At 38.5% G+C, this 25,944-nt stretch overlaps 1 protein-coding gene across 5 annotated transcripts in view; it reads left to right on the top strand.

Annotated features, from left to right (window-relative positions):
• Positions 1–25,944, top strand: part of HELLS (helicase, lymphoid specific) — a 57,681-nt gene that overhangs the window by 19,493 nt on the left and 12,244 nt on the right. For 4 of the 5 annotated variants that reach the window (XM_024346500.3, XM_001150864.7, XM_063782025.1 and 1 more), the window contains 7 exons: positions 7,294–7,335; positions 9,862–10,089; positions 10,456–10,638; positions 12,569–12,712; positions 16,903–17,099; positions 18,542–18,638; positions 23,828–23,989. In XM_024346500.3, the coding sequence (XP_024202268.3) occupies positions 7,294–7,335; positions 9,862–10,089; positions 10,456–10,638; positions 12,569–12,712; positions 16,903–17,099; positions 18,542–18,638; positions 23,828–23,989 (1,053 nt within the window). Of the gene's footprint in view, positions 1–7,293; positions 7,336–9,861; positions 10,090–10,455; positions 10,639–12,568; positions 12,713–16,902; positions 17,100–18,541; positions 18,639–19,566; positions 19,705–23,827; positions 23,990–25,944 lie in introns of all 5 variants that reach the window. The other variant, XM_024346501.3, reaches the window with a different exon arrangement.

The raw sequence follows: 25,944 nt of genomic DNA on the forward strand, positions 1-25,944 counted from the left end.
AGAGCTTAAAATTACATATATGTTGTGGAGAGTTGGGGGGAAGGGGTAGGGTAGTAAAGACACTGTCTGACCAGAGCAGATAAGTATTTTAGGGAAAAAGATGGTACCAGCTCTTTGTTAAACGAGTCTGAGCCTGGCCTAGTCAGAAATTGTCACTATAATTTAACTTTTTTGTAACCCCTAACCTTGTCTTAAGAACTTTATTCTTGTTCTTTGTTGAAGACTTTTACGAAACTGAAATCATATGCTCTTTTCTAAAACCAGCTTCTTTTTTTCATTTCTCACTTTTTACTTAAAAATATGAATGAATTAGAGCATCTTCAGTTCTGACAAACCAGTTCCTTAGCATGTTTTTAATGTGTCACATTCTTCCTTTTTTTTTCTTGGAGACAGTCTTGCTCTGTCCCTCAGGCTGGAGTGCAGTGGCGCGATCTCAGCTCACTGCTACAAGCTCCACCTCCCATATTCAAGCGATTCTTATGTCTCAGCTTCTGAGAAGCTGGGATTACAGGTACCTATTTGTATTTTTAGTAGAGACAGGGTTTTGCCATGTTGGCCAGGATGGTCTTGAACTACTGACGTCAGGTGATCCTCACGCCTTTATCTCCCAAAGTGCTGCGATTACAGGCATGAGGCACCACTCCCGGCCACATTCTTATATTTAAAAAAAAAACACAACTCTATTGTCTACTGTTGTTCTTTTACCTGAAGTTCAAACTCTAGCTCTTCAGAAGAAAAATTTACATAATAGTTTTCCTTTTCTCTAGGGATGCAATGATAGTTTTTCACTGAAAAATAATCGTCAGGGGGCTGGGAGCAGTGGCTCACGCCTGTAATCCCAGCATTTTGGGAGGCTGAGGCGGGTGGATCCCGTGAGGCCAGGAGTTCGAAACCTGTCTGGCCAACATGGTGAAACCCCATCTCTACTAAAAATATAAAAATTAGCTGGGAATGGTGGCTTGCGCCTGTAGTCCTAGCTACTCAGGAGGCTGAGGCAGGAGAATCACGAACCTGGGAGGCAGAGGTTGCAGTGAGCTGAGATCATGCCACTGCACTCCAGCCTGGGCAGCAGAGCAAGACTCTGTCTCAAAAAAAACAAAAAAAAGTTAGGGTCCACTGAAATTCATTATGGTATCTATTCAACTTGCAGTTTAAAACACTTTTAGGCTGGGCGTGGTGGCTCATACCTGTAAACCCCGGCACTTTGGAAGGCCAAGGTGGGAGGATCACCTGATGTCAAGAGTTCGAGGCCAGCCTGACCAGCATGGAGAAACCCCATCTCTACTAAAAATACAAAATTAGCTGGGCTTGGTGGCACATGCCTGTAATTCCAGCTACTTGGGCAGGCTGAGGCAGGAGAATTGCTTGAACCCCGGAGGCGGAGGTTGCAGTGAGCTGAGATGGCACCATTGCACTCCAGCCTGGGCAACAAGAGTGAAATTCCATCTCGAAAAAGAAAAACCACTTTTAATATGCCATACTGAAGTTTAGCCAGTCATACAGCTGTTTATTTAATTTGTTAAATGGTTGTGGAATATCGGTTTTGGGCAAACTTTGTCATAGGTGGATGAAATCCATTAGTAAAGAAAGGTAAATGCTGTCTTCACCTTAGCCTGCATACAGAGAGAGATATAGGAGTAAGTAGTCAGTGAAATTGAATTTTTTTTTTTTTTTGAGACAATGTTTCTGTTACCCTGGCTCGAATGCAGCTGGCACAATCTCAGCTCACTGCAGCCTCAACCTCCCAGACTCAAGTGATCTTCGTATCTCACACTCCCCAGTAGCAGGGACTACATGCCTGTGCCACCAGGCCTGGCTGATTTTTGTATTTTTTGTAGAGATGGGGTTTTGTCATGTTGTCTAGGCTGGTCTCAAATTTTTGGGCTCCTGCCTCGGCCTCCCAGAGTACTGGGATTACAGGTCTGAGCCACTGTGTCCGGTTGGGAATTGGATGTTTATACACCATATTAGAGGGGCTCTTCACTCTGGCATGCAGTTCTTGAACCTTTTCTTTTCATCTATGAAAAGGAAATGATATCTGTGTTGTGACTTGAAGGATAAAAGTTAAATTATTTAAAGGTGGGATTAATAGGGAAAGAGTAAAGTACAGGTAAGATAGTGGGGGAGGTGTTTTAGGAAGAAATAATAGCATTGAACAAATATCCAGGGTCAAGAGAGACTGGCAGTTTCAAAAAACTTGAAGTAAATTATATTTGCCTCCAATTTGTATATAAGTGAAAAGAGTGATGAAGGAAGGATGAAGCTGTCAATGTAAGCATGGTCAGGAGTTTAAGGCTGCCATAAGTAAAGTAGGAAGCTATTGAAAGATTTTAAGCAAATTTCTATTTTGGTAAATCACTTGGCTAGTTTATTCAGAGATCTGTGGGCATAGTAGTTTTTCTTTCTTTCTTTTTCTTTTCTTTTTTTTTTTTTTAAGACAGAGTTTCACTGTGTGGCCCAGGCTGGAGTGCAGTGGCGATCTTGGCTCACTGCAACCTCCGTCTCCCAGTTCAAGCAATTCTTTCACCTCAGCTCCCTGAGTAGTCCAGCGCCTGGGACTACAGGCATGTGCCACCACGCCTGGCTGTTTTTGTATTTTTTCGTAGAGAGGTGGTTTCACCATCTTGGCCAGGCTGGTCTCAAACTCCTGACCCAGAGTGATCTGCTTGCCTCTGCCTTCCAAAGTGCTGGGATTACAGGTGTGAGCCACCATGCCTGGCCCCATACCAGTTATTCTTTCATTTACTGTTACTTCTTTCTTCTGTATATTTACTGAATTTCCTGCTCTCTTTTCCTCTTTGCCTAACTAAATTCTTTCCATTGTTTCATTCTCACCTTACTTGCTGAAGAATCTCTAAATCTGTGAATGCATTTGGAGGGGTATAACCCAATTGAGTGTTCTGCCAGTGTGGACCCTGCTCCTCCAAATTATCCCTTCTGTTTCTTCACCTTTTCCTTCCTCACTGGGTCTTTGCCTTTCAATTATAGATACATTGTGTTTTCCTGTCTGCAGAACAAAAATTTTTGAACCAGTCTTTCTAGATTGCCCTGTTTTTTATTCTTTATTTCCAAGTTTTTTTTTGAGACAGAGTTTTGCTCTTGTTGCCCAGGCTGGAGTGCAATGGCGCCATCTCGGCTCATTGCAACCTCCGGCTCCCAGGTTCAAGCGATTCTCCTGCCTCAGCCTTCCGAGTAGCTAGGATTACAGGCATGCACCACCACGCCTGGCAAATTTTGTATTTTTAGTAGAGACGGGGTTTCTCCATGTTGGTCAGGCTGGTCTCGAACTCCCGATCTCAGGTGATCCACCCACCTTGGCCCCCAAAGTGCTGAGATTACTGCACCGGCCTATTTCCAAGCTTTTTAAGAGTAGGCTGGACTGGACATGATGCCTGACACCTGTTATCCCAGCACTTTGGGAGGCCAAGTTGGGAGGATCACTTAAGCCCAGGAGTTTAAGACTAGTTTGGGCAACATGGCGAAATCCTGTCTCTACAAAAAGAAATACAGAAATAGCCAGGTGTGGTGGCGCATGACTTTGGTCCCAGCTACACAGGAGGCTGAGGTGAGAGGATCACCTGAGCCTGGGGAGGTCAAGGCTGCAGTGAGGTGAGATTGCACCACTGCACTGCAGCATGGGCAAGAGAATGAAACCCTGGTTTTTGGTTTTTTTTTTTTTTTTTTTTTTTTTTTTTGGAGAGAGAGTCTCACTCTGTCGCCAGGCTGGAATGCAGTGCTGCGATCTTGACTCACTGCAACCTCCGCCTCCCGGGTTCAAGTGATTCTCCTGCCTCAGCATCCTGAGTAGCTGGGACTACAGGCACACGTCACCACGCCCAGCTAATTTTTGTATTTTTAGTAGAGATAGAGTTTCACCATTTTGGCCTGGATGGTCTAGATCTCTTGACCTTGTGATCCATCTGCCTTGGCCTCCCAAAGGGCTGGGATTACAGGCGTGAGCCACCGCGCCTGGCCCTTTTTTTTTTTTTAAAGAGTAGCCTGTGCATATTTCCTTACACATTATGCAGTTGAGCAGTTTTACGCCTACCAGTTGAATTTATTGGTATCTTTGAAATTGATACCTAGCACAAAGCAAACAATTTATCTTTTCCTCTCTTCCGAATCTTGCTCTTTTGTTTTCTCTTTTTTTGGTGTTAATATCAGAACCAGTATCTACTGTGTCATCTAAAACAATTTAGGAGGTTATCTGAATTTCCTTATATATCTAGATTTTTATCGATTTCTGTGAGTCATTTCATTTGCTGCTACTCTGGTGTTTATGCCCTTACTGTGCCCTATTTATAGTAGTTTCTTAATTGATTTTTATAATCCTAGTCTAGCTCTCATTGTCAAGAGTACCAGATTGGTTTTTCTGAAACTCAAATATAATTACTCATAACCTCCATTACTTTGTATGGTTTCACAAGGAATTGCATTTTCTTGTAGAAAAATTTGAGAATAAACAAAATACAAGAAAATCACCTGAAAAGCTGTCACACAGATAATCACTAACATTTTGGTATATGTATATTCTTTTTCTTTGTATTATGGAAAATCTCAAAAATTACAAATGTTTAGAGGATAGTAAATTGAATGTCCACCTTTATCACTTTTTTTTTTTTTTTTGAGATAGAGTTTCACTCTTGTTGCCCAGGCTGGAGTGCAGTGGCATGATCTTGGCTCACAGCAACATCCGCCTCTCAGGTTCAAGCGATTCTCCTGCCTCATCCTCCCGAGTAGCTGGGATTACAGGCATGTGCCATCATGCTTGGCTAATTTTTAGTTTTATTAGAGATGGGGTTTCTCCATGTTGGTCAGGCTGGTCTTGAACTCCTGACCTCAGGTGACCTGCCCGCCTCAGCCTCCCAAAGTGCTGGGATTAGAGGCATAAGCCACCACGCCCAGCCAATCGCTTTTTAATTCTGGGATATTTTAACAAAAAGCTCAGCAAGACTTTTTTTTTTTTCTTAAGGTGGAGTCTCGCACTGTCACCTGGGCTGGAGTGCAGTGGCGTGATCTCGGCTCACTACAACCTTTGCCTCTTGGGTTCAAGTGAGTCTCCTGTCTCAGCCTCCCAAGTAGCTGGGATTACAAGTGCCCACCACCACGCCCAGCTAATTTTTTGTATTTTTAGTAGAGACAGGGTTTCACCATGTTGGCCAGGCTGGTCTCAAACTCCTGACCTTGTGATTTGCCTGACTTGGCCTCCCAAAGTGCTGGGATTACAGGCTTGAGCCACCATGCCCGGCCAAGACTATTTTTTAGAAACATAACCACAATACAGTTACCACACTTTTGAAAGTCGATGGGACTTCCTTAATATTTAAATTTCTCAATAGGCTAATTTTTATTTTTAGGGATGGGGGCTTGCTGTATTGACGAGACTGGAGTGCAGTGGCTATTCCTGAGTATTGTCATAGTGACTACACCTCAAACACCTGGGCTCACATGATCCTCCTGCCTCAGTGTCCCGAGTAGTAGTGCAGGGACTATATAGGCACTTACCGCTGTGATCTGCTTAGCTCGTACATTTTAAAAAAATAGTTGGTTCAAATCAGGATCCGAAAAAGTTACATAAATTGTGTTTGATTAATGCGTATCTTGGGTCTCTTTTAGATCTAGAGTGTCTCTCATCTTTTTTAAGAAACATTATTTGTTGAAGAAAATGAGTAATTCTGTATAATTCCCCACATTCTAGACTTTACTGATTGTATCCCCATGATTTCTCTGCCTCTTGTGTTTCCTGTTAACTATAGTAACTATAAGTTAAATACGGAAGTTTGTGATTAAGGTGTTTTTTTATTTTTGTTTTTGTTTTTTTTTTGGGGAGACAAGATCTTTCTCTTGTTGCCCAGGGTGGAGTGCAGTGGTGCCATCTCGGCTCATTGAACCTCTGATTGCTGGGCTCAAGCAATCCTCCCACCTCATCCTCCTGAGTAGCTGGGACTACAGGCGTGCACCACCAAGCCCAGCCAACATTTATATTTTTTGTAGAGATGGGATCTCACCATGTTGCCCATGCTTGATTTTTAATAAGAATACTTCATTGGTGGTATTTATAGATTTTGATTTATTTCCAAATTGTTCTTTCAAAAGTTTCATTTTATCTAGTCATTTTACAGGACAGCTTTTATCAGTTCCTGGCATAAAATCCTTTTAGCCTCAGCCTTATAATATGAATATCTATACATACATAATACTTCATACACACACGATATACTTATATTCCCATGTATATATATGTGTGTGTGTCAGCCACTTACATGTCCTGTTACTCTTCTATGAATCTTAAATTTGATATTGCTATTTTGAATCTACTTCATCCCCTACGCCTTCTATATTCTCTCTGCTTGAAATCTACCCTCACTATCTTGAATGATGAAGCCTGGTGACAACTTTTTAGATAATTTTATGTAAGATAATTATTTGCTAAGTCATCCAGTGACATACTCGGGTATTGTTTGTCTCCCTACCAGCAGCATCTAGTAGGTACTTCAAAATCAGAGCACTTTATTCTGTATTTTTAATTTTTTCTGTCTTTGCCTCTTACCCAGGAATGCAAACTCAGATGTCTATCCACAGAGGCCTAAAGTGGGCTGTAACATGGTTTGGCAAACTTTTTCTGTAAATAGCCAGATAGTAAATATTTTTAGCTTTTGAGTAGTTTTGTGGGCAGCTACTCAACCCTGTACTCTGCTGTTGTTGCTTGAAAGCAGCCATAGACAAACCGTAAACAAGTGAGGCTGACTTTGTTCCAATTTATCCCATTTCTTTGCTTTTAAAAAAATACCTATGTATTCGCTTAGCTGGAGTTGGTCTACAGGCTGTAGTTTGCTGACCCCAGGACTAGAGGTTTGTTGCCATGTGTGAATTTGTACTTAATCTACTCAGATTAAAAGAAAGACAGTCTGTAAATCAGTCACCTGTGTTGCTGCAGGCCAAGGTAGAAACGCCCTCCGTGTGTGCATATTTGTTGGTTCTCTGATTAAAGTTTTGAGTCAAAAAAAAAAGAAAAAAAAAAAGAAAAAAGAAAAAAGAAAGAAAAGCTGGAAAATCACTGTATTTGATGAAATATCCCATTGTATAAGTGTTCCCAAATTAGCCTAGAATGTTATGAAATATTATGAGCCAGTAATGTCTATAGGCTTATTTCTGCCTGAAGGCTACTAGTTTTATCTTGAGACTCGCATCCTCATTTCCTGGCAAAATGAGCACAGAATAAATGCTTGTTGAATAAATAAATAAATGAACTTCATACATTATTAATTTGTTTTTGTTTTCTCAAACTACTAGGAAATTTTGTCTGTGGCTAAAAAAAATAAAAAGGAGAATGAGGTAAGAAATTTATAATGTAAGATTAAGTTTAGAAGTCATATTTACTCCTCAGTTACTAGTCCTTTTTCTTTAATCAGCAGTATACGTTCTTCTCACTATTATCCTGTTTCTTTGCTTTAAAAAAAAATACCTATGTATTCACCTCTTCCATATCCAACATTCTTCTTTTTTATGTATCAACTTTAGTTAGGTGTTTTATTGCATGATTCTTGATGTATAAATGTTAATTTATGGGTCTAGCAATGTTGCTTTTAACTTGTGAATCTGGCAGTGATACAAGTGCTCGTAACCATGTGGATATAAACCGTGAATCATCTTATGGAAGCTGTGAGGGATGCCTTAATCTTGCTTCAGACCTTAAAGATTTTTTAAGTTTCTTAAAAGTTCTGTTTGAGAAGGCTTGATTTCTGAGCCACCTCTTCACTTAGCCCGTTTCATGTAGAGAGGTTCCTTGTTATCTGACTTTTTATTGTTCAAGTACTTAAAATTACAAGGTTGCCTAGGGAAGCAAAATAATCATGACATGAAAATTCATGAATGGATATGAATTTCAGGTAGTTAATTTACATATTAAAGATTTTTAGGCCTTTGGGAAATTAATGTTATGTTTATAAAATGAGAGATAATCTATTTGGTCATATAATTTTGTCCAAAATTTATATTGTAAAAGTGTCTTGATTTTTATTCTTTGTTAAGTATAAGGACTGGTTTATGGGTGCAGTTTAGTTGGATTTTTAAAGATTTAGTTAGATAAACATTTAGTTGGATTTTTAAGATAAAGTCTAGATGTAATCTTCTGTAATTTACTATGGGATTTTGGCTTCATTTTATAACTTACAGTCAGTCAGTAAGGAATAGTTGTTAAGTATGGTATTTTAATGAATTTCGACACTTGCATACACTTGTGTAACCACCATCCAAATCAAGGTATAGAACATTTCCATTGTAAAGGGATCTCTTCTACGTCTTTCCACCCCCAAACCCAGAGGAGGCCACTTTTTACACCTTTTATAGGATGGCTTATTATTTCCTTTCCACTCAACATGTCTGTGATACTCATTTATGTTGTTGAGCATATTAGTAACTGGTTTCTTCTTATTGACTAGTATTCTGTTGAATGAATGTTACAGTTTTCTCATCCATCCCCTTATTGATGGGCATTTGGGTTGTTTGCAGTTTGTGACTTTTATGAGTAAGGTTGCTATGATAATTTGCATACAAGTCCATGTGTAGACATGTTTTCATACTTTCTGCCTGTGTACCTGGGAATGGTATTGTTGTGTTACGTGGCAAATGTATGTTCATAAGAAAGTACAGATTTTTCCCCCCAAAGTAAACACATCATTTTATTCTCTCGCCAGCAATGTTTGAAAATTCCAGCTTACATTATTGTCAGCATTTGATAGTCTTTTTAATTTCAGCCATTTTATTAGATGAGAAATGGTAACTTGTGTGGTTTTTAACTTGCATTTTCCTAATTACTACTGAAGGAGAGTATATTTTTATGTTCTTTGATAACTATGTTTTCTTTCTTTTTTTTTCTTTTTTGAGATGGAGTCTCACTCTGTCGCCCGGGCTGGAGTGCAATGGCACGATCTCGGCTCACTGTAAACTCTGCCTCCCAGGTTCAAGCGATTCTCCTGCCTCAGCCTCCCAAGTAGCTGGGACAACAGGCTCATGCCACCATGTTCAGCTAATTTTTGTATTTTTAGTAGAGACAGTGTGTCACCATTTTGGCCAGGATGGTTTTGATCTCTTGACCTCATGATCTGCCTGCCTTGGCCTCCCAAAATGCTGGGATTACAGGCGTGAGCCGCCATGCCCGGCCTGTATGTTTTCTTTTGTAAAGTATCTGTTAATATCTTTTGCCCGTCTTATTTATACGTACTGTATTTTCTGTGTAACAGTTTAATAAATTATTGAATATCACAATATTAGAAGTTTGGAAGAGAGATACAATTCTAATGATCTTTTCAAAAGTATGTGCCTGATTTTAATTTGTAAGGGTTATTCTCAGATTTTTATATTTTATTTTATTTTATTTTATTTTTTGAGGTGGAGTCTCCTGTCACCCAGGCTGGAGTGCAGTGGCTGTGTTCATGGCTCACTGCAGCCTTGACTTCCTGGGTTTAAGTGATCCTCAGCCTCCCGAGTAGCTGGGATACAGGCAGTTGCGTGCAACCACACCCAGCTAATTTTTTGTATTTTTAGTAGACACAGGGTTTCGCCATGTTGTCCAGGGTTGTCTTGGATACCTGGACTCAGGTGATCCTCCTGCCTCAGCTTCCCAAAGTGCTGTGATTGTAGGATTAGCCACTGTGCCAGCCTGTTATTTTTTTTTTTTAGTAGCTTTTCATTTGTAGAGGGATGGCGATGTCTCCAGTTTTTTCATCCAGGTGTGATCTTAGTCTTCTATAATTAATGATTATAGGACTCAGTAGATTTTGTTAGTTGCATTTTCTGATAAATGGTGGCATACAGCAGCATTTTGTATAACACATCTTATTAAACTTTTTTTCTCTACAGGATGAAAACTCCTCCTCTACTAATCTCTGTGTGGAAGATCTTCAGAAAAATAAAGATTCGAATAGTATAATTAAAGATAGATTGTCTGAAACGGTTAGGCAGAATACTAAATTCTTTTTTGACCCAGTCCGGAAGTGTAATGGTCAGCCAGTACCTTTTCAACAACCAAAGCACTTCACTGGAGGAGTGATGCGATGGTACCAAGTAGAAGGCATGGAATGGCTTAGGGTAATGAATTGGAATTTTTAATACAAGATACTGGTTTTATTTCTATAGTAGCCTAATGATTTGAGGTACCACAACTTGAGTCATTTCTATCATGTTTCACTATTATACATTTGTATGTGGATACTTGCTTTCTGATTTCTTTACCCTGAATTTTTAGAAGTGGAAATTACCTTGTTAATGGCTTCCAGCACTTTTATGGCTTTGATAAAGGACTTTCCAGTGTTGTTATAATTTATGGTGTGAATATATCAGCTCTAACATAATTCTCTTCTTTGGGTGTGATTTTTTAAAGAGAAGAAATAAAATATTGTAACCCTGTAGTTGTTTATATCCAAGTTTAAATACAGTATCTATTATTTTGTCCAGATGCTTTGGGAAAATGGAATTAATGGCATTTTAGCAGATGAAATGGGATTGGGTAAGACAGTTCAGTGCATTGCTACTATTGCATTGATGATTCAGAGAGGAGTACCAGGACCTTTTCTTGTCTGTGGCCCTTTGTCTACACTTCCTAACTGGATGGCTGAATTCAAAAGATTTACACCAGATGTAAGACATGCTTCCTTATGTTAAAATTATAATTTTACATGTTTTCTTATGCTTTGTTGTAGTAGGAATTAAATTGTAGAACTCCTATAATTATATTGGTTCCTGTATAAATATTTCGTCTGATTTGACTTACTCAATCTGCACAATACCCTAATTTAAATTTATATAGTATAGGTTTTGGAAATCCCTGACATCTTTCCTAAAATATTCCTGAATTATTTTCAGTGCATTGGTAATTTGATTCGACTGAGACAGACTTAGGTAGAGATTTTATTAAAAATTCTGCTTGTTCTTCACTTGATCTTTGCCAAAAGGCTGAGAAGAGAGTTTTCTGTTTTTTCTGTACTTGTTACCTTCTGCAATTTTTTTTTTTTTTTGAAATGGAGTCTCTGTTGCCCAGGCTGGAGGGCAGTGATGCAGTCTTGGTTCACTGCAATCTCTGCCTCCCATGATGAAGCAATTCTTGTGCCTGAGCCACCGGAGTAGCTGGGATTACAAGCATGTGCCACCATGCCCAGCTAATTTTATGTTTTTAGTAGAGACGATGTCTTGCCATGTTGGCCAGACTGGTCTTGAACTCCTGGCCTGAAGAGATCTGCCCACTTTGGCCTCTCAAAGTACTGGGATTATAGACGTGAGCCACTGTACCCCCCGGGCCCAGCCCTTCTGCACATTTTTGCCTTATGAGAAATATATATATTCTAGACGTAGTATCACCATCTGTCTCATTTTATATATTTATATATATATATATTATTTATTTATTTATTTTGAAATGGAGTCTGTCTCTGTCACCATGCTGGAGTGTAGTAGCTGGGACTACAGGCGCACACCACAAGGCCAGGCTAATTTTTTGTATTTTAGTAGAGACAGGATTTCACCATGTTGGCCAAGATGGCCTCTATCTCCTGACCTTGTGATCCGCCCACCTCGGCCTCCCACAGTGGTGGGATTACAGGTGTGAGCCACTGCGCCCAGCCTATATGTGTTTTATGTATTTGTAGGTTTTTTGTTGGGGGGGGGGGGTTGTGTTTGTGTGTGTGTGTGTGTGTGTGTGTGTGTGTGTGTGTGTGTGTATATGACAGAGTTTCACTGTTGTTGCCCAGGCTGGAGTGCAATGGCACGATCTCGGCTCAGTGCAACCTCTGCCTCCCGGGTTCAAGCGATTCTCCTGTCTCAGCCTCCCAAGTAGCTGGGATTACGGGCGTGCGCCACCACGCCTGGCTAATTTTGTATTTTTAGTAGTGACGGGGTTTCTCCATGTTGGTCAGGCTGGTCTGGAACTCCCGACCTCAGGTGGTCTGCCCGCCTCAGCTTCCCAAAGTGCTGAGGATTACAGGTATGAGCCATCCCACCTGGCCCGTCTATTTGTTTTTATGCCTTTTTTTTTTCTTCGGACAGGATGTTGCTCTGTTGCTCAGGCTGGAGTGCAGTGGCGTCATTCTGGCTCACTGTGGCCTTCACCTCCCAGGCTCATGTGAGCCTGCTATCTCACACGCCTGAGTAGCTCATGTGAACCTCCCATCTCACTCCACTGGGTGAGTAGCTGGCACTACGGGTGCGTACCACCACACCAGCTAATTTTTGTATTTTTTGTAGAGATGGGATTTCTCCATGTTGCTCAGGTTGTTCTCGAACTACTGGACTTTCGAGATCGGCTTGCCTTGGCTTCCCAAAGTGTTGAGATTATAGGTGTGAGCCATTGTGCTGGGCCTGACTTTGTTTTTTTGTTTGTTTGTTTGTTTTTTTCATTTTCTCCCATAATAGTTCAATGATTTGTTAGAATTGCTTGGCTTATTTTGCTATAGAAAAATAGAAATAAAATTTTTAAAAATTATATTTTTTCCCTCAGAATGATTTATATTTTCTAAATAGTCAATATTTACATTTTGTTCTTAAGTCTGATAAAAATCAATATAAAATTTTTCAGATCCCTACAATGTTATATCATGGAACCCAGGAGGAACGTCAAAAATTGGTAAGAAATATTTACAAACGGAAAGGGACTTTGCAGATTCATCCTGTGGTAATCACGTCATTTGAAATAGCCATGAGAGACCGAAATGCGTTACAGGTACAAATGATCTTCATTGGTTTCTTTGTAATACATAAAACATGTTTTTCTTCATTTATATCACTTTCTCACCATCTGGGAGCATTTGTCTAATTTTTTTTTGTTGTCGAAATAATAGATTATATTGTGCATATACCTGTAGAAGCTGGAAACTTTTATTAACAGAATGATTGGGATGAAGGCCATCGTTTGTAGCAATATAATTAAAGCTTATGGCAGTTTAACCTATGGCTTAGAATCATCCAGAAATAGACCTAATCTCTGAATGTATTACAGATATATTTGTGACAGGTACTTTGAATATATGGAATTTACTTATCGTATTTTAATCAAATAAGAGTATTTGAAGACAAGTTATTTTTAGAGTATCTTATTGGACTATTTCGTAGCATTTTCGTTTCTATTTTCTTGATGTTCTAGCTACTTATTTAAATAATTTCCAGTTAGCATAACAGAATTGAAAGATTGACCTTTTTTCTTTCGTGCCTTCTGTTTTCATTTATTGGTGTTTTGAACTTCTTCCTCACTGCTCTACCTCATTCATTTATAATTCTTGACTGCTTTTTTTTTCCTTTCTCTGGCCATGTGAGAACCCTCTTAGTGCAGTCCCCGTAGGTTTATCTTGCTTGCTTGGAAATAGGAAAGTATTTAATGGTTTCAACATAAAATCAAAACACATAAGTCATAAATAGAATAATTATGACTTGCATAATTATGACCAGTATTGTCAGGTTTTATGTGTCTGCTGGTAAAACTTTGGAATATGATTTGCAGAAATCTCAGTTCAGGAGTGTTTAGCAAAGTTTATGAATGTGTACAGCATTAAAAAGTATTTAAACCAGGCCGGGCATGAAGGCTTATGCCAGTAATTCCAGCACTTGGGAGTCTGAGGCGGGCAGATCCCTTGAGGCCAGGAGTTCCAGACCAGCCTGGCCAACATGACGAAACCCTGTCTCCACTAAAAATACAAAAATTAGCTGGGTGTGATGGTGCACATGTTTAATGGCACAAGGATTGCTTAAACCCAGGAGGTGGAGGTTGCAGTGAGCTGCGATTGCGCCACTGCACTCTAGCCTGTGCTACAGTGAGAGTCTGTCTCAAAAAGAAAAAAAAATTTAAACCAGCAGTCCCCAACCTTTTGGCACCAGGAACCGGTTTTGTGGAAGACAAGTTTTCCATGGACCATGGGTGGGGGATGGTTTCAGAATGATTCAAGTGCATTATAATTATTGTGCACTTTATTTTTATTATTATAAAATTGTCATATATAATGAAATGATAGAGCTGGCCGTAGTGGCTCACCCCTGTAATCCCAGCACTTTGGGAAGCTTAGGCGGGCAGATCACTTGAGGTGAGGAGTTTGAGACCATCCTGGCCAAGATGGTGGCCAACATGGTGAAACCACATCACTACAAAAATACAAAACTTACCTGGGCATAGTGGCCTAGCTCCTTGGGAGGCTGAGGCAGGATAATTGCTTGAACCCGGGAGGCGGATGTTGCAGTGAGCCGAGATCATGCCGCTTGGTTGGCTGGGCAACCAAGTGAGACTGTGTCTCAAAATAATAATAATAATAATTTTACAACTCACCATAACGTAGAATCAGTGGTAGCCCTGAGCTTGTTTTCCATCTAGGGATGATGGGAGACAGTGACAAATCATCCACCATTAGATTTTTATAAGGAGCGCACAACCCAGACAACCCAGATCCCTTGGATGTGCAGTTCACAATAGTGTTCATGCTCCTATGAGAATATAATGTCTCCTGATCTGACGGGAGGCAGAGCTCAGGCCATAATGTGAGCAGTGGGGAGTGGCTGTAAATACAGATGAAGCTTCCCTTTTCTGTAAATACAGACGAGGCTTCCCTCGCTCACAGCTGCTTACCTCCTGCTGTGTGGCCTGGTTCCTAACATGCCATGGACCCCTACAGGTCTGTGACCTGGGGGTTGGGGACCCTTGATTTAAAGCATTTCTTTACAGTAAAAGTAATATATACCAATTTTTTTTAAAGGGTAGTGTACAGGAAGATGTAAAAGCACCTGTAATTCTACCTGAGAACTACTACTTTTTTCTTTTTTTTTTTTTTTTTTTTTTGAGGCAGAGTCTTGCTCTGTTGCCCAGGCTGGAGTGCAGTGGCGCGATCTTAGCTCACTGCAAGCTCCACCTCCCAGGTTCACGCCATTCTCCTGCCTCAGCCTCCCGAGTAGTTGGGACTACAGGTGCCCGCAACCATGCCCGGCTAATTTTTTTGTATTTCTAGTAGAGATGGAGTTTCTCTGTGTTAGCCAGGATGGTCTCGATCTCCTGCCCTCGTGATCCGCCCGCCTCAGCCTTCCAGAGAACTACTACTTTTATACTAAATAATTATAGCTAACATGTAGGTATAATTTACACATATGATCATACTATACATTCAATTTTTTTTTTTTTGGTCCGAGACAGGGTCTCACTTTGTCACCCAGGCTGGAGTCCTGTGGCACGATCTCAGCTCACTGTAGCCTGAATCTCCTGGGCTCAAGTGATTCTCCTACCTCTGTCTCCTGAGTAGCCGGGACTACAGGCGTCCGTCATCACACCTGACTGATTCTTGTATTTTTTTGTAGGAACAGGGTGTCTCAAGCCATCCAACTGCCTAGGCCTCCCAAAGTGCTGGGAGTACAGGTGTGAGCCACCGCTTCCGGCCTGCATTCACTTTTGCAACTTGTGTTTTCTACTCAGTAGTATAACATGAAGACCCTTCCTGTAATGAAATAGTTAAGCTTCCTTGTCCATTTCCTTTGCCAGTGGCTAGAAACTTTTTCCATTTAAGTGAGCTTATATTATCATTTCAAGGATCTTAGCTTACTCTGGTAACGGAGTGTGAGGTTCCAGGGCTTTTGTTGCTGAGTGCGAGTGGAAGTGACTGAGTTCACTTGCTAATTTGGCTTTCAGATTCCTCATCATTTATTTCCTTGTTTTCTTTTCTCTCACATACCCATTATAAAAGTGTATGTGTGTGTGTGTGTGTGTATATATATATATATATATATATACACACACACACACACTTTTTTTTTTTTTTTTTTGAGACAGTCTCACTCTGTCACCCAGGCTGGAGTGCAGTGGCACGATCTCGGCTTACTGCAACCTGTCTCCCGGGCTCAAGCAATTCTCCTGCCTCGCCTCCTGAGTAGCTGGGATTACAGGCATGTGCCACTACGTCCAGCTAATTTTTGTATTTTTAGTAGAGACGGGGTTTCACCAAGTTGGCCAGGCTGGTCTCAAACTCCTGACCTCAGGTAATGCGTCTGCCTCGGCCTCCCAAAGTGCTGGGATTACAGGCCTGAGCCACTGCGCCCGGCCAAGGATATTTTATATTTTTATCTGGATTTTTAGATAGCTGTCTTACAGTGAGAGATAATTCAGGTTTTTTGGTTTAACATATTGCCAGGAAAATAAATCCCTTCTTGGTTATTTTAATAAAGAAGATACAGTACTATAAACTTTTTCATTCTTTTGGGATGTATTAAGGACAATGCAAAACGTTCTCTATACTCTTTCCTCAATTTGTCAGTCCCATTTTTTAAGGATAGTTATATTTTTCAGATTGTTATTTATATTTCCAGAAATACTTCATATTTCTGTATGTTAATATAAATTAGATTAATCATAAATTTTCCTGATTAAGATATATGAGAAATCACAGATATTAAAATGAGAAAGTTAAAACAATTTCCTTGATAACTTTATGAAAGTGAGTGGGTGACTTTCTGTGAAAATATAAATTGCTTAAATAAGGGAAAATTCTAGTGCTATTTGATGTTTCAGCACATATGGAACTAATAAAAGCTCTCAATTTTTAGTAGTCTAGTGTAACATTAATATCAAAACTTGGGAAAATATTAGAAAAGAAAGCTACAACTGCGTTGACTAAGGTGTGAATAGGGAAATCTTAAATTCAAAATAGGTGGAGTTCAAACTTTATTGCATATTTTAGTAGGTCTCTTCCAGGAACAGAAATATCTATCAGTTTTAGGAATCCTTGTAAGTGGATCAAATGAAAACATGTTCATTTCAGTAGTTACTGAAATTACATTTGATAAAATTCAACATCCATCCCTCATAATAGAGGTTTTATTTTTAGAATTCTTGTTAGAAAAATTGTGAGATCATTGTTTAAAAATCTTTTTCCTCAATTCATTTTCTAGCATTGCTATTGGAAATACTTAATAGTAGATGAAGGACACAGGATTAAGAATATGAAGTGCCGTCTAATCAGGGAGTTAAAACGATTCAATGCTGATAACAAACTTCTTTTGACTGGTACTCCCTTGCAAAACAATTTATCAGAACTTTGGTCATTGCTAAACTTTTTGTTGCCAGATGTATTTGATGACTTGAAAAGGTGGGTAAGCCAGTTATTTAATGATTTAACCTCAAAAATCTGTGCTGTTAGTTAAAATTACTTTCTTTTCAGTGACTGAATTAAAATGCCAAATATTTGGCAAGTTCTTTGTGGTGTATATTGTATGTTCTACTCCTGCCACAAATTATGTGAGAGCAGATTAAGAAAAGATTATTTAAAACTTACTTGCATTGATTAAAGGAAGACTGCTGAATGCAACTTTAAGATAATATTTTTATAATAAGGTTCTTTTATGTGTTACCTTTGTAAAACATTTTAAGATGGATTTTTCTCACTATATCCTCATTAAACAACCAGGGACAATAGAGTTGTTAAATTATTTCCTATCTCACATAAAAGAAAACCTAGGTGTAAAGTTGTTACAAGATAAGACTAGTTAGTTAGCACCAGAGCCAAAGTTAAAACCAAGGTCTCCCAATGTAAACACAGTGTTTTAATTCTGGAAACTGTTTGAATCTTAGCTTATATAATAAAATCAGACATAAAAGTAGTTTTCAGAAAGTAATTAGTAGCTTCAGAATGGAGGAGGAGGTGATGTTGACATAATTTAAAACTGATTACAACGGAAATATAACTTGGGCAAAAAATAATTTATACTTGTTTTGGCATCAGTGAAGGAAGTAAGCTAATTGGGTGTGGAAAAATAATTTTAAATTTTGGGAATTTATTTCAAATCTGGTTACCGAATGGTGGCTCCAGGCAGGCTACCTTATTGTGACTCTGGGCGCTTTTATTGAAAGACAAGAATTCCAGGTCCTGTGCAGACATACTGAGTTACAGTGTCAAGGTAGGAGTTGAGAATCTGAGTTTTTTGAACGTGCTTCTGGTAATCCAAGTTTGGGAACTTCTAGTCTACTGCATAAATGTTACTAGCATTTTCCAGAATTGGGTATAATGTTACCTATTCTATATTATTAATCTGCATGCTCATACTTAATTGCTCATTGTAATATATATATTTTCAACATTGGGAAGGAATAAGCATGTATATTATTGTCAAGTTACGTATATGTTGAATTTTAAAATATTTATTGTAGTGGGCCATACTTAGACTGATGGAGAAAAATCATATGGCTTTGGTTTTCAGAGATAGTTCTCACTTTTGTAATGTAAAATTATAAATGTATACCTTAATCTTATTTTTGATTTTTATACTACTGTACAATTGTTAATCTATTTATAAATCAGAAAAGTGTTCCCTTTAAGCTCACAGTTCTTGATGGTTCAAAAATGCAACCAATTTATCTTTGTTGTTGGAATGTGTTCTCTTCCATTATAAATTTTAAAAATTGCACCTAAGGATTTGATGCAACAATACCACGTTTCAGTATCACAGATTATTACTGTAAATGATAAATCATGTATCATGTTGACATAATTGAATTTATGTGATGGTTAACTTAAACATTTTTCTCTTCCAGCTTTGAGTCTTGGTTTGACATCACTAGTCTTTCTGAAACTGCTGAAGATATTATTGCTAAAGAAAGAGAACAGAATGTATTGCATATGCTGCACCAGGTTTTCCATGTTTTCTTATTCTGCTTAACCATAGGCTCGATAGAGTATAAAAGGAACTCTGGAGATCACCTGTCTAACCCTTTGTAGTAGAGATTTGAAAAATGAAGATCCTCCTACATTTAAATGACTCCTTTGTCCTTTCTTCTCCCAGAGGTCACATGGTTTTATGACAGAACTCAAGTGCTTACCTAAGTTTTGTCCTTTTCAGATAGTATACTCATTTTACCCCTAATGGTTACTGATAAGTTTGTCAAGCACAAAACAGAAGTATGTGGTTTTTATGGAATGCTTGCCAATAATACTTTTATAATTTACATCCTTGCATGGCTGCTGTCTAATCTATTTTTATTGCTTCCTGTAATTCCTACCCCATCCTACCTATCTTTAATTTAGAGAAACATTATCTTTCAAAGGTAATCTAGTCATATGGGCCTGAAAAGCTTCTCAGTTGTGGTTTAGCAATTTTATTCAAAGTCTTTATCGTTTTTTCTGATATTAAAGTTTATACATGTTCATGAGAAAAACGTGAAGCAGGAGAGAAGTGAAAAGTAAAAATATCACTTCCTCTTAAAATTGTATTTCCTAGCAGTGCATGTGGAATGATTATGTTGTGTTTTATGACAATCCAAACTCTTTTCTGTCTTTGTGTAAACACGTGTGTTTTATCTATATTTTATGAAGAAAAGGATTTTAAAAATAAAATTGTTCCTTAAGATAGTCTTTTAAACAGTTATCAGAAAATTATTTTCCTTTTACTACATGTAGATTTAAATCAGTTTTTAATAGCTGCTTATTATCCCATTGTCCTGTTCTACTATAATTAATAATATCTATCTCTTCCTCTTTTCAAAATTTTCTACAATATAAACAAGGTTGTAGTATCTGTATTTAAAACTACACCTTTGCCCATTTCTGGCTATTTCCTTAGGAAAGAATTCCTAGAATGTATGTGTCAGAGTTTACAGATGAGGGCTTCTTTGAAGGCAAATTGCCCTCCAGAAAAGATTTATATGATATACGTCCATATGAAAATACTTATTTACTCAAGCTTCATACCAATTTTGAGGTTAGAAGTCCTTTTCAGTGTTGCAGAGATTAAAAAGGATGATTATTGCTGAATTGAGATGTTTATTGACTATTGGTAGTTCCTTGTGACCATATTCCAACATGTGTTGGAATATTTATTTCTTAATGGTTTATAATAACTATATGTTAAAAATAAGTTAATGTTGCAAATAATTTCTTTCCCCTCACTTTTTGGGATAAACTTGGTTTATGGTATCTGTGTGTGTTCATGTGCACAAGCGTGTGTGTTTATATTTAAAATTTTCTTTTTTTCCCACTGTGACTCTGGGCAATGACAGAAATTTCAATGCGCCAATAGTTATAGAAGCTTTTAAATGTCCCAGTCTGAATTATTGGAGTAAATGACTTATTTAGGAAGAGATGTGTTTGGATATCACATCCTCATCAGTAGTGTATACATCCATATAGTGTATACATCCATATAGTGTAGCAAAGGATTAAGTTTCTGTTCTTAGGAAATTTGATTAGAGAGTCAAGACAATGAATATTTATAGAATTTGTCACTTACACGTTACCTCACAGTGTATACAGGTAGATAGATATTCCTTAGAAATGATCATCTGCCTTTTGATTGAACATTTGTAGTAATTGTCATAGTTGATAATTCCATAAGAGGGCTCACTGGAATTGTTTTACTATAGATAACTTCAGATTTCCATTAATATTAAGATATGATAATGAACTTTTATTATATCCAAATTCAACAGTTTTATCAAAAATAGGGGCAGTTTTGAATGTTCTAGCAATAAGAATATTCTCTGTAATACTGTGCTTAAATTTGAGTTTATATTACTTTTACGCTTTGTCCTAATTATGTTTTAATGCATTACTACAGGAAAAAGTTTTCATTCAAAATGAATTCAGATTAGGTGGAGATAGTTTTAAATCGCTAGTATATTTTCTTAACTATTTTCTATATGAAAGAATTCCTTTCCTTTTTTTATGCAATGTTTGCATAAACATTGCATAGTAAAAAAAATTTTTTTTACTTTCCGTTTAAAGTTCTCTAAGCTTGCTACTTTTCTATTTCCACCCCATATTGAAGGCCAAAAGCAGTATAACCTTTACAAATTATTTATTTAAAATTTTTTATTTTAAAATTATGCGTACACAGATATTTTTAAATGTTATAAAAATTTAGAAAATAAAAAGTAAGAAGTAAAAATTTGTTTTCCTTCTGCACTTCCTTTCTTATCTCCAAAGTATAACTAATAGTTGTTTTGTTTTGTTTTTTTTGTTTGTTTGTTTGTTTTTGTTTTGTTTTGTTTTGTTTTTGAGACAGAGTCTCACTCTGTTGCCCAGGCCTGGAGTGCAGTGAGCATCTGCCTCCCAGGTTCAAGCGATTTTCCTGCCTTAGCCTCCTGAGCAGCTGGGATTACAGGCGTGTGCCACCACACCTGGCTAATTTTTTTGTATTTTTAGTGGAGACGAGGTTTCACCATGTTGGCCAGGCTGGTCTTAAACTCCTGACCTCAAGTGATCTGCCCGCCTCGGCCTCCCAGAGTGCTGGGATTACAGGTGTGAGCCACTGCACCCGGCCAACAGATTTTTTTTTTTTTTTTTTTTAGAGACAATGTCCTACTATGACATCCAGGCAGGAGAGTAGTGGTGCCATCATTGGTTATTGGGTTGTTATCTGCAGCCTCCAACTCATACTCCTGGGTTCAAGTGATCCTCCTGCCTCAGCCTTCTGAGTTGCTGGAACCAAAGGTGCATGCCACCAGGTCCAGCTAATTTTTGGTAGATGGGTCTTGTATAAGTCTTGTTTTTGTCTGCTTTGAAAGCTTGTATACTAGGAAAAACATATATAAATACCTTTTTTATACATGTGTTTCAGCGGTATAGTGTGCCTCTTCTTCCACATATTTGCCATTTCAGTTAACATCAAACTATAGCATTTGTCAGTGCATGTGGTAGAAAAATATCTGGTTATTTCATGTTTTCCTTACAGACATGGACATGTTTTTTTTAATTTTATTTATTTATTTTTATTTTTTTGAGACAGAATCTTGCTCTATCGCCCAGGCTGGAGTGCCGTGGTGCAATCTTGGCTCACTGCAAGCTGCGCCTCCCGGGTTCGCGCTATTCTCCTGCCTCAGCCTCCCGAGTAGCTGGGACTACAGGCGCCTGCCACTACGCCTGGCTAATTTTTTCTATTTTTTAGTAGAGACGGGGTTTCACTGTGTTAGCCGGGATGGTCTCGATCTCCTGACCTCGTGATCCGCCTGCCTTGGCCTCCCAAAGTGCTGGGATTACAGGCGTGAGCCACCGCGCCCGGCCGGACATGTTTTAACATGTTTATGAAACATTTACATATTTTTCCTGATTGCCTGTCGGCATATTTGTTTTTGGGTTGGTAGATACCAACACTGGTAATGTGTTTACTATCTTTGGTAATAGTCTGTCTATGATTAGCTCTATACCTGTTGGGTATTTAAGTCCAGAGTCCTGAAAATGAGCTTTATTATATATGATTACTATATGTAAACCATTGTCAGTATTTAATGGCAGGGGTATAAAGAGTATACAATTATTTATTTGTTATTATTATTATTAGTAGTAGTATTTTTTTTGAGTCAACGTCTCTGTTGGCCAGGCTAGGGTGCAGTGGCACGATCTTGGCTCACTTCAACCCCTGTCTCCCAAGTTCAAGCCATTCTCCTGCCTCAGCCTTCCGAGTAGCTGGGATTCTGTAATCCCGCCACCACGCCTGACTAAATTTTTTTGTTTTTTTAGTAGAGACGGGATTTCACCATGTTGGCCAGGCTAGTCTCAAACTTCTGACCTCAGGTGATCTGCCCACCTCGGCTTCCCAAACTGCTGGGACTACAGGTGTGAGCTACTGCGTCCGACCTAGAGTATACAATGATTTTAATCTAGTATTTGTGCTCTTTTAGTGACCCGAATATTTTAATGCATAATTATTGTCTGTTGCTTCTGTGTTCTCTTTATAAATGTGATAATCATTTGTAACCACCCCAGCTAATGAAAGAGAATAATTTTAAGCCTGAAACTTTAGAACTTATAGAAGGAAACTTGTATGTCTGCATCCCTAGGTCAGCTGGCTTTTTACTGAGTCTTAAAACCTCATTCTATTAAAAAATTTTTAATTTTTAAAAAAATTTTTAGTTTTTTGGGTACATAGTAGATGTATATATTTATGAGGTATATGTTTTGATATTGATACAGAAATGCAATGCATAATAATCATATCATGGAGAATGGGGTATCCATCCCTTCAAGCATTTGTTATCCTTTGTGTTACAAATGATCCAGTTATACACTTTTGTGTGTGTGTGTGTGTGTGTGTGTGTGTGTGGAGACAGAGTCTTGCTCTGTCACCCAGGCTGGAGTGCAGTGGCACAATCCTGGCTCACTGCAACCTCTGCCTCCCAGGTTCAAACAATTCTCCTGCCTCAGCCTCTTGAGTAGCTGGGATTACAGGTACCCGCCAGCACGCCCAGCTAATTTTTGTATTTTTAGTGGAGATGGGGTTTCACCATGTTCACCAGGCTGGTCTCAAACTCTTGACCCAGGTGATTCACCCGCCTTGGCCTCCCAAAGTGCTGCGATTACAAGTGTGAGCCACCGCACCTGGCCTCTAGTTATACTCTTCTTTATATTTTAAAATGTAAAAGTTAAATTATTATTGACTGTAGTCACCCTGTTGTGCTACCAAATATTAGGTCTTATTATTTCTACTTTTTGTACTCATTATTTCAAATATTTTTAATTTTTATTCATTTTTATTATTTCCCCTTTTGTATGGTGCTGATAGCATCTCATTCTAAAAGTTGTGGGCTATAACTGAAACTTCAACCCTAAGAAATACAAATGCTACCTTTATATTTTTACTTTTAAAATTATTTGAGATAGATTCTTACAGTTTTTAAAAGAACAATAAATTCTGAAATGCTGCGGACAACTGTGAGTTTATCATTTGGTCTGGTCTGGGAAAATCTCAAGATATTTTCACCTTTTGAGATTTGGTATTATTTATATAGGAAGTCAAAAGATAAGGTAAAGGAGTATATGGGGACAGTATTCCTTGAGAAAAAAGAATGTTTAATACTCATATTTTCCTGTTCATGTTTTAATTTTAGATTTTAACACCTTTCTTATTGAGAAGACTGAAGTCTGATGTTGCTCTTGAAGTTCCTCCTAAACGAGAAGTAGTCGTTTATGCTCCACTTTCAAAGAAGCAGGAGATCTTTTATACAGCCATTGTGAACCGTACAATTGCAAACATGTTTGGATCCAATGAGGTATAGTGGTTTTCAAATGTACTGTAAATGAAACTTGACATATAAAATTTCTCTTTTTTCCCTTTTTTTTTGAGAGAAGGTGTCGCTCTGTCACCCAGGCTGTGGTGCAGTGGCACAATCACTGCTCACTGCAGCCTTTACCTGCCTGGCTAAATTTTTTGTATTTTTTTTGTAGAGACTGGCATTTTGCCATGTTTCCCAGGTTGGTCTCAGACTCCTGGGCTTAAGCAGTCCACCCACCTTGGCCTCCCAAAGTGCTGGGATTCCAGGTGTTAGCAATTGCGCCTGGCCTAAATTCCAGTTTTAAGGTCCCCTTGTTCGTTTTTAGGACTTGGGTGAATTTCTAACTGGGGTATAAGGCATAAGGCTTAGTGGCAAAAGTTGTTTCCTAGTATCTGGAGTCCTGCTAAAATGGAAGTGATAATCGTTGTATTAATTGCTTTACAGTCATCTGGAATACTTACTAAAAATTTAGGCCGGGCACGGTGGCTCATGCCTGTAATCCCAGCACTTTGAGAGGCCGAGGTGGGTGGATCACCTGAGGTCGGGAGTTCGAGACCAGTCTGACCAACATGGAGAAAACCCTGTCTCTACTAAAAACACAAAATTAGCTAGGCGTGGTGGCGCATGCCTGTAATCCTAGCTACTCAGGAAGGCTGAGGCAGGAGAATCACTTGAACCCGGGAGACGGAGGTTGTGGTGAGCCAAGATTGTGCCTTTACACTCCAGCCTGGGCAACAAGAGCGAAACTCCGTCTCAAAAAAAATAAATAAAATAAAAATGTATATTTCCGTACAGATTAACTCTAATCATGCTTTCTGGAGATGAACTTGGAAATGTATTTTTAACAAGCACACAGGTATTTGAGAATCCCTGTACTAAGGACTTGGCAACTAAACTAATCTCCAGATATACAGATTGAGCATCCAAAATCTGAGTTGCTCCAAAATTTGAAACTTTGAGTGCTGATATGAAACTAAAAGGAAATGCTTATTGGAGCATTTGTATTTTCCTGTTAAGGATGTTCTACCTGTACAGTTTCCTTACAGAAGGTTATTGATAACCAAAAGGATTAATAATCAATTTGATGATTATTATTCATCACCCACCATATTATAGGAGATAGAGGTGGGATGTTATTATCATGTAACTGAAGGAGACCCTTAAGTTTTGTTTAACTTTCCAGGTTTTTTATTGTACACTATAAACCTACGTATTTTCTTTTCAAAATATTTATTGTGATGCATTTTTAAACAGTAGGACCACCAGACTCTTCTCCCCCCGACTTTTTTTTTTTTTTTTTTTTCTTTTTTGAGACAGAGTCTCGCTGTGTTGCCCAGGCTGGAGTGTAGTGGCATGGTCTTGGCTTACTGCAAGCTCCGCCTCCCGGGTTCATGCCATTCTCCTGCCTCAGCCTCCCGAGTAGCTGGGACTACAGTCTCCCGCCACCACGCTTGGCTAATTTTTTCTATTTTTGAGTAGAGATGTGGTTTCACCATGGTAGCCAGGATGGTCTCGATCTCCTGACCTTGTGATCTGCCCTCCTTGGTCTCCGAAAGTGCTGGGTTTACAGGCATGAGCCACCGTACCCGGCTTCTTCTCCCTTTTTAATAATTAGTTATAATTAAAGGAAGGGTCTAGCCATTTACAAATTTACATTATTTGTCTGTTAATGAGCAATTTCATAATGAGCAGTTTCATGCAGTGTTACACCAGTCTGAAGAAATATCCTCTGTACTGCAAATTTCCGGAGCCATATTTCAACTTTAAGGTATTAAATCCTTTTGTGTAAGTTCAAAGTAGTTTTATACACCCTTCATTTTTACCTATTGAGATATGAAGGCCCTTCCTCTTACTTTCAGATATTGTCGTCCATGTTAAAATTAAACTAATTTCCCACAACATTCGTATTTGTCTATAGATTGTCATTTTGTACATAAAATATGCCTTATTTT

This window comes from Pan troglodytes, chromosome 8 (assembly GCF_028858775.2).
Source record: "Pan troglodytes isolate AG18354 chromosome 8, NHGRI_mPanTro3-v2.0_pri, whole genome shotgun sequence".
In the NCBI taxonomy this organism is placed as follows: domain Eukaryota; kingdom Metazoa; phylum Chordata; class Mammalia; order Primates; family Hominidae; genus Pan; species Pan troglodytes.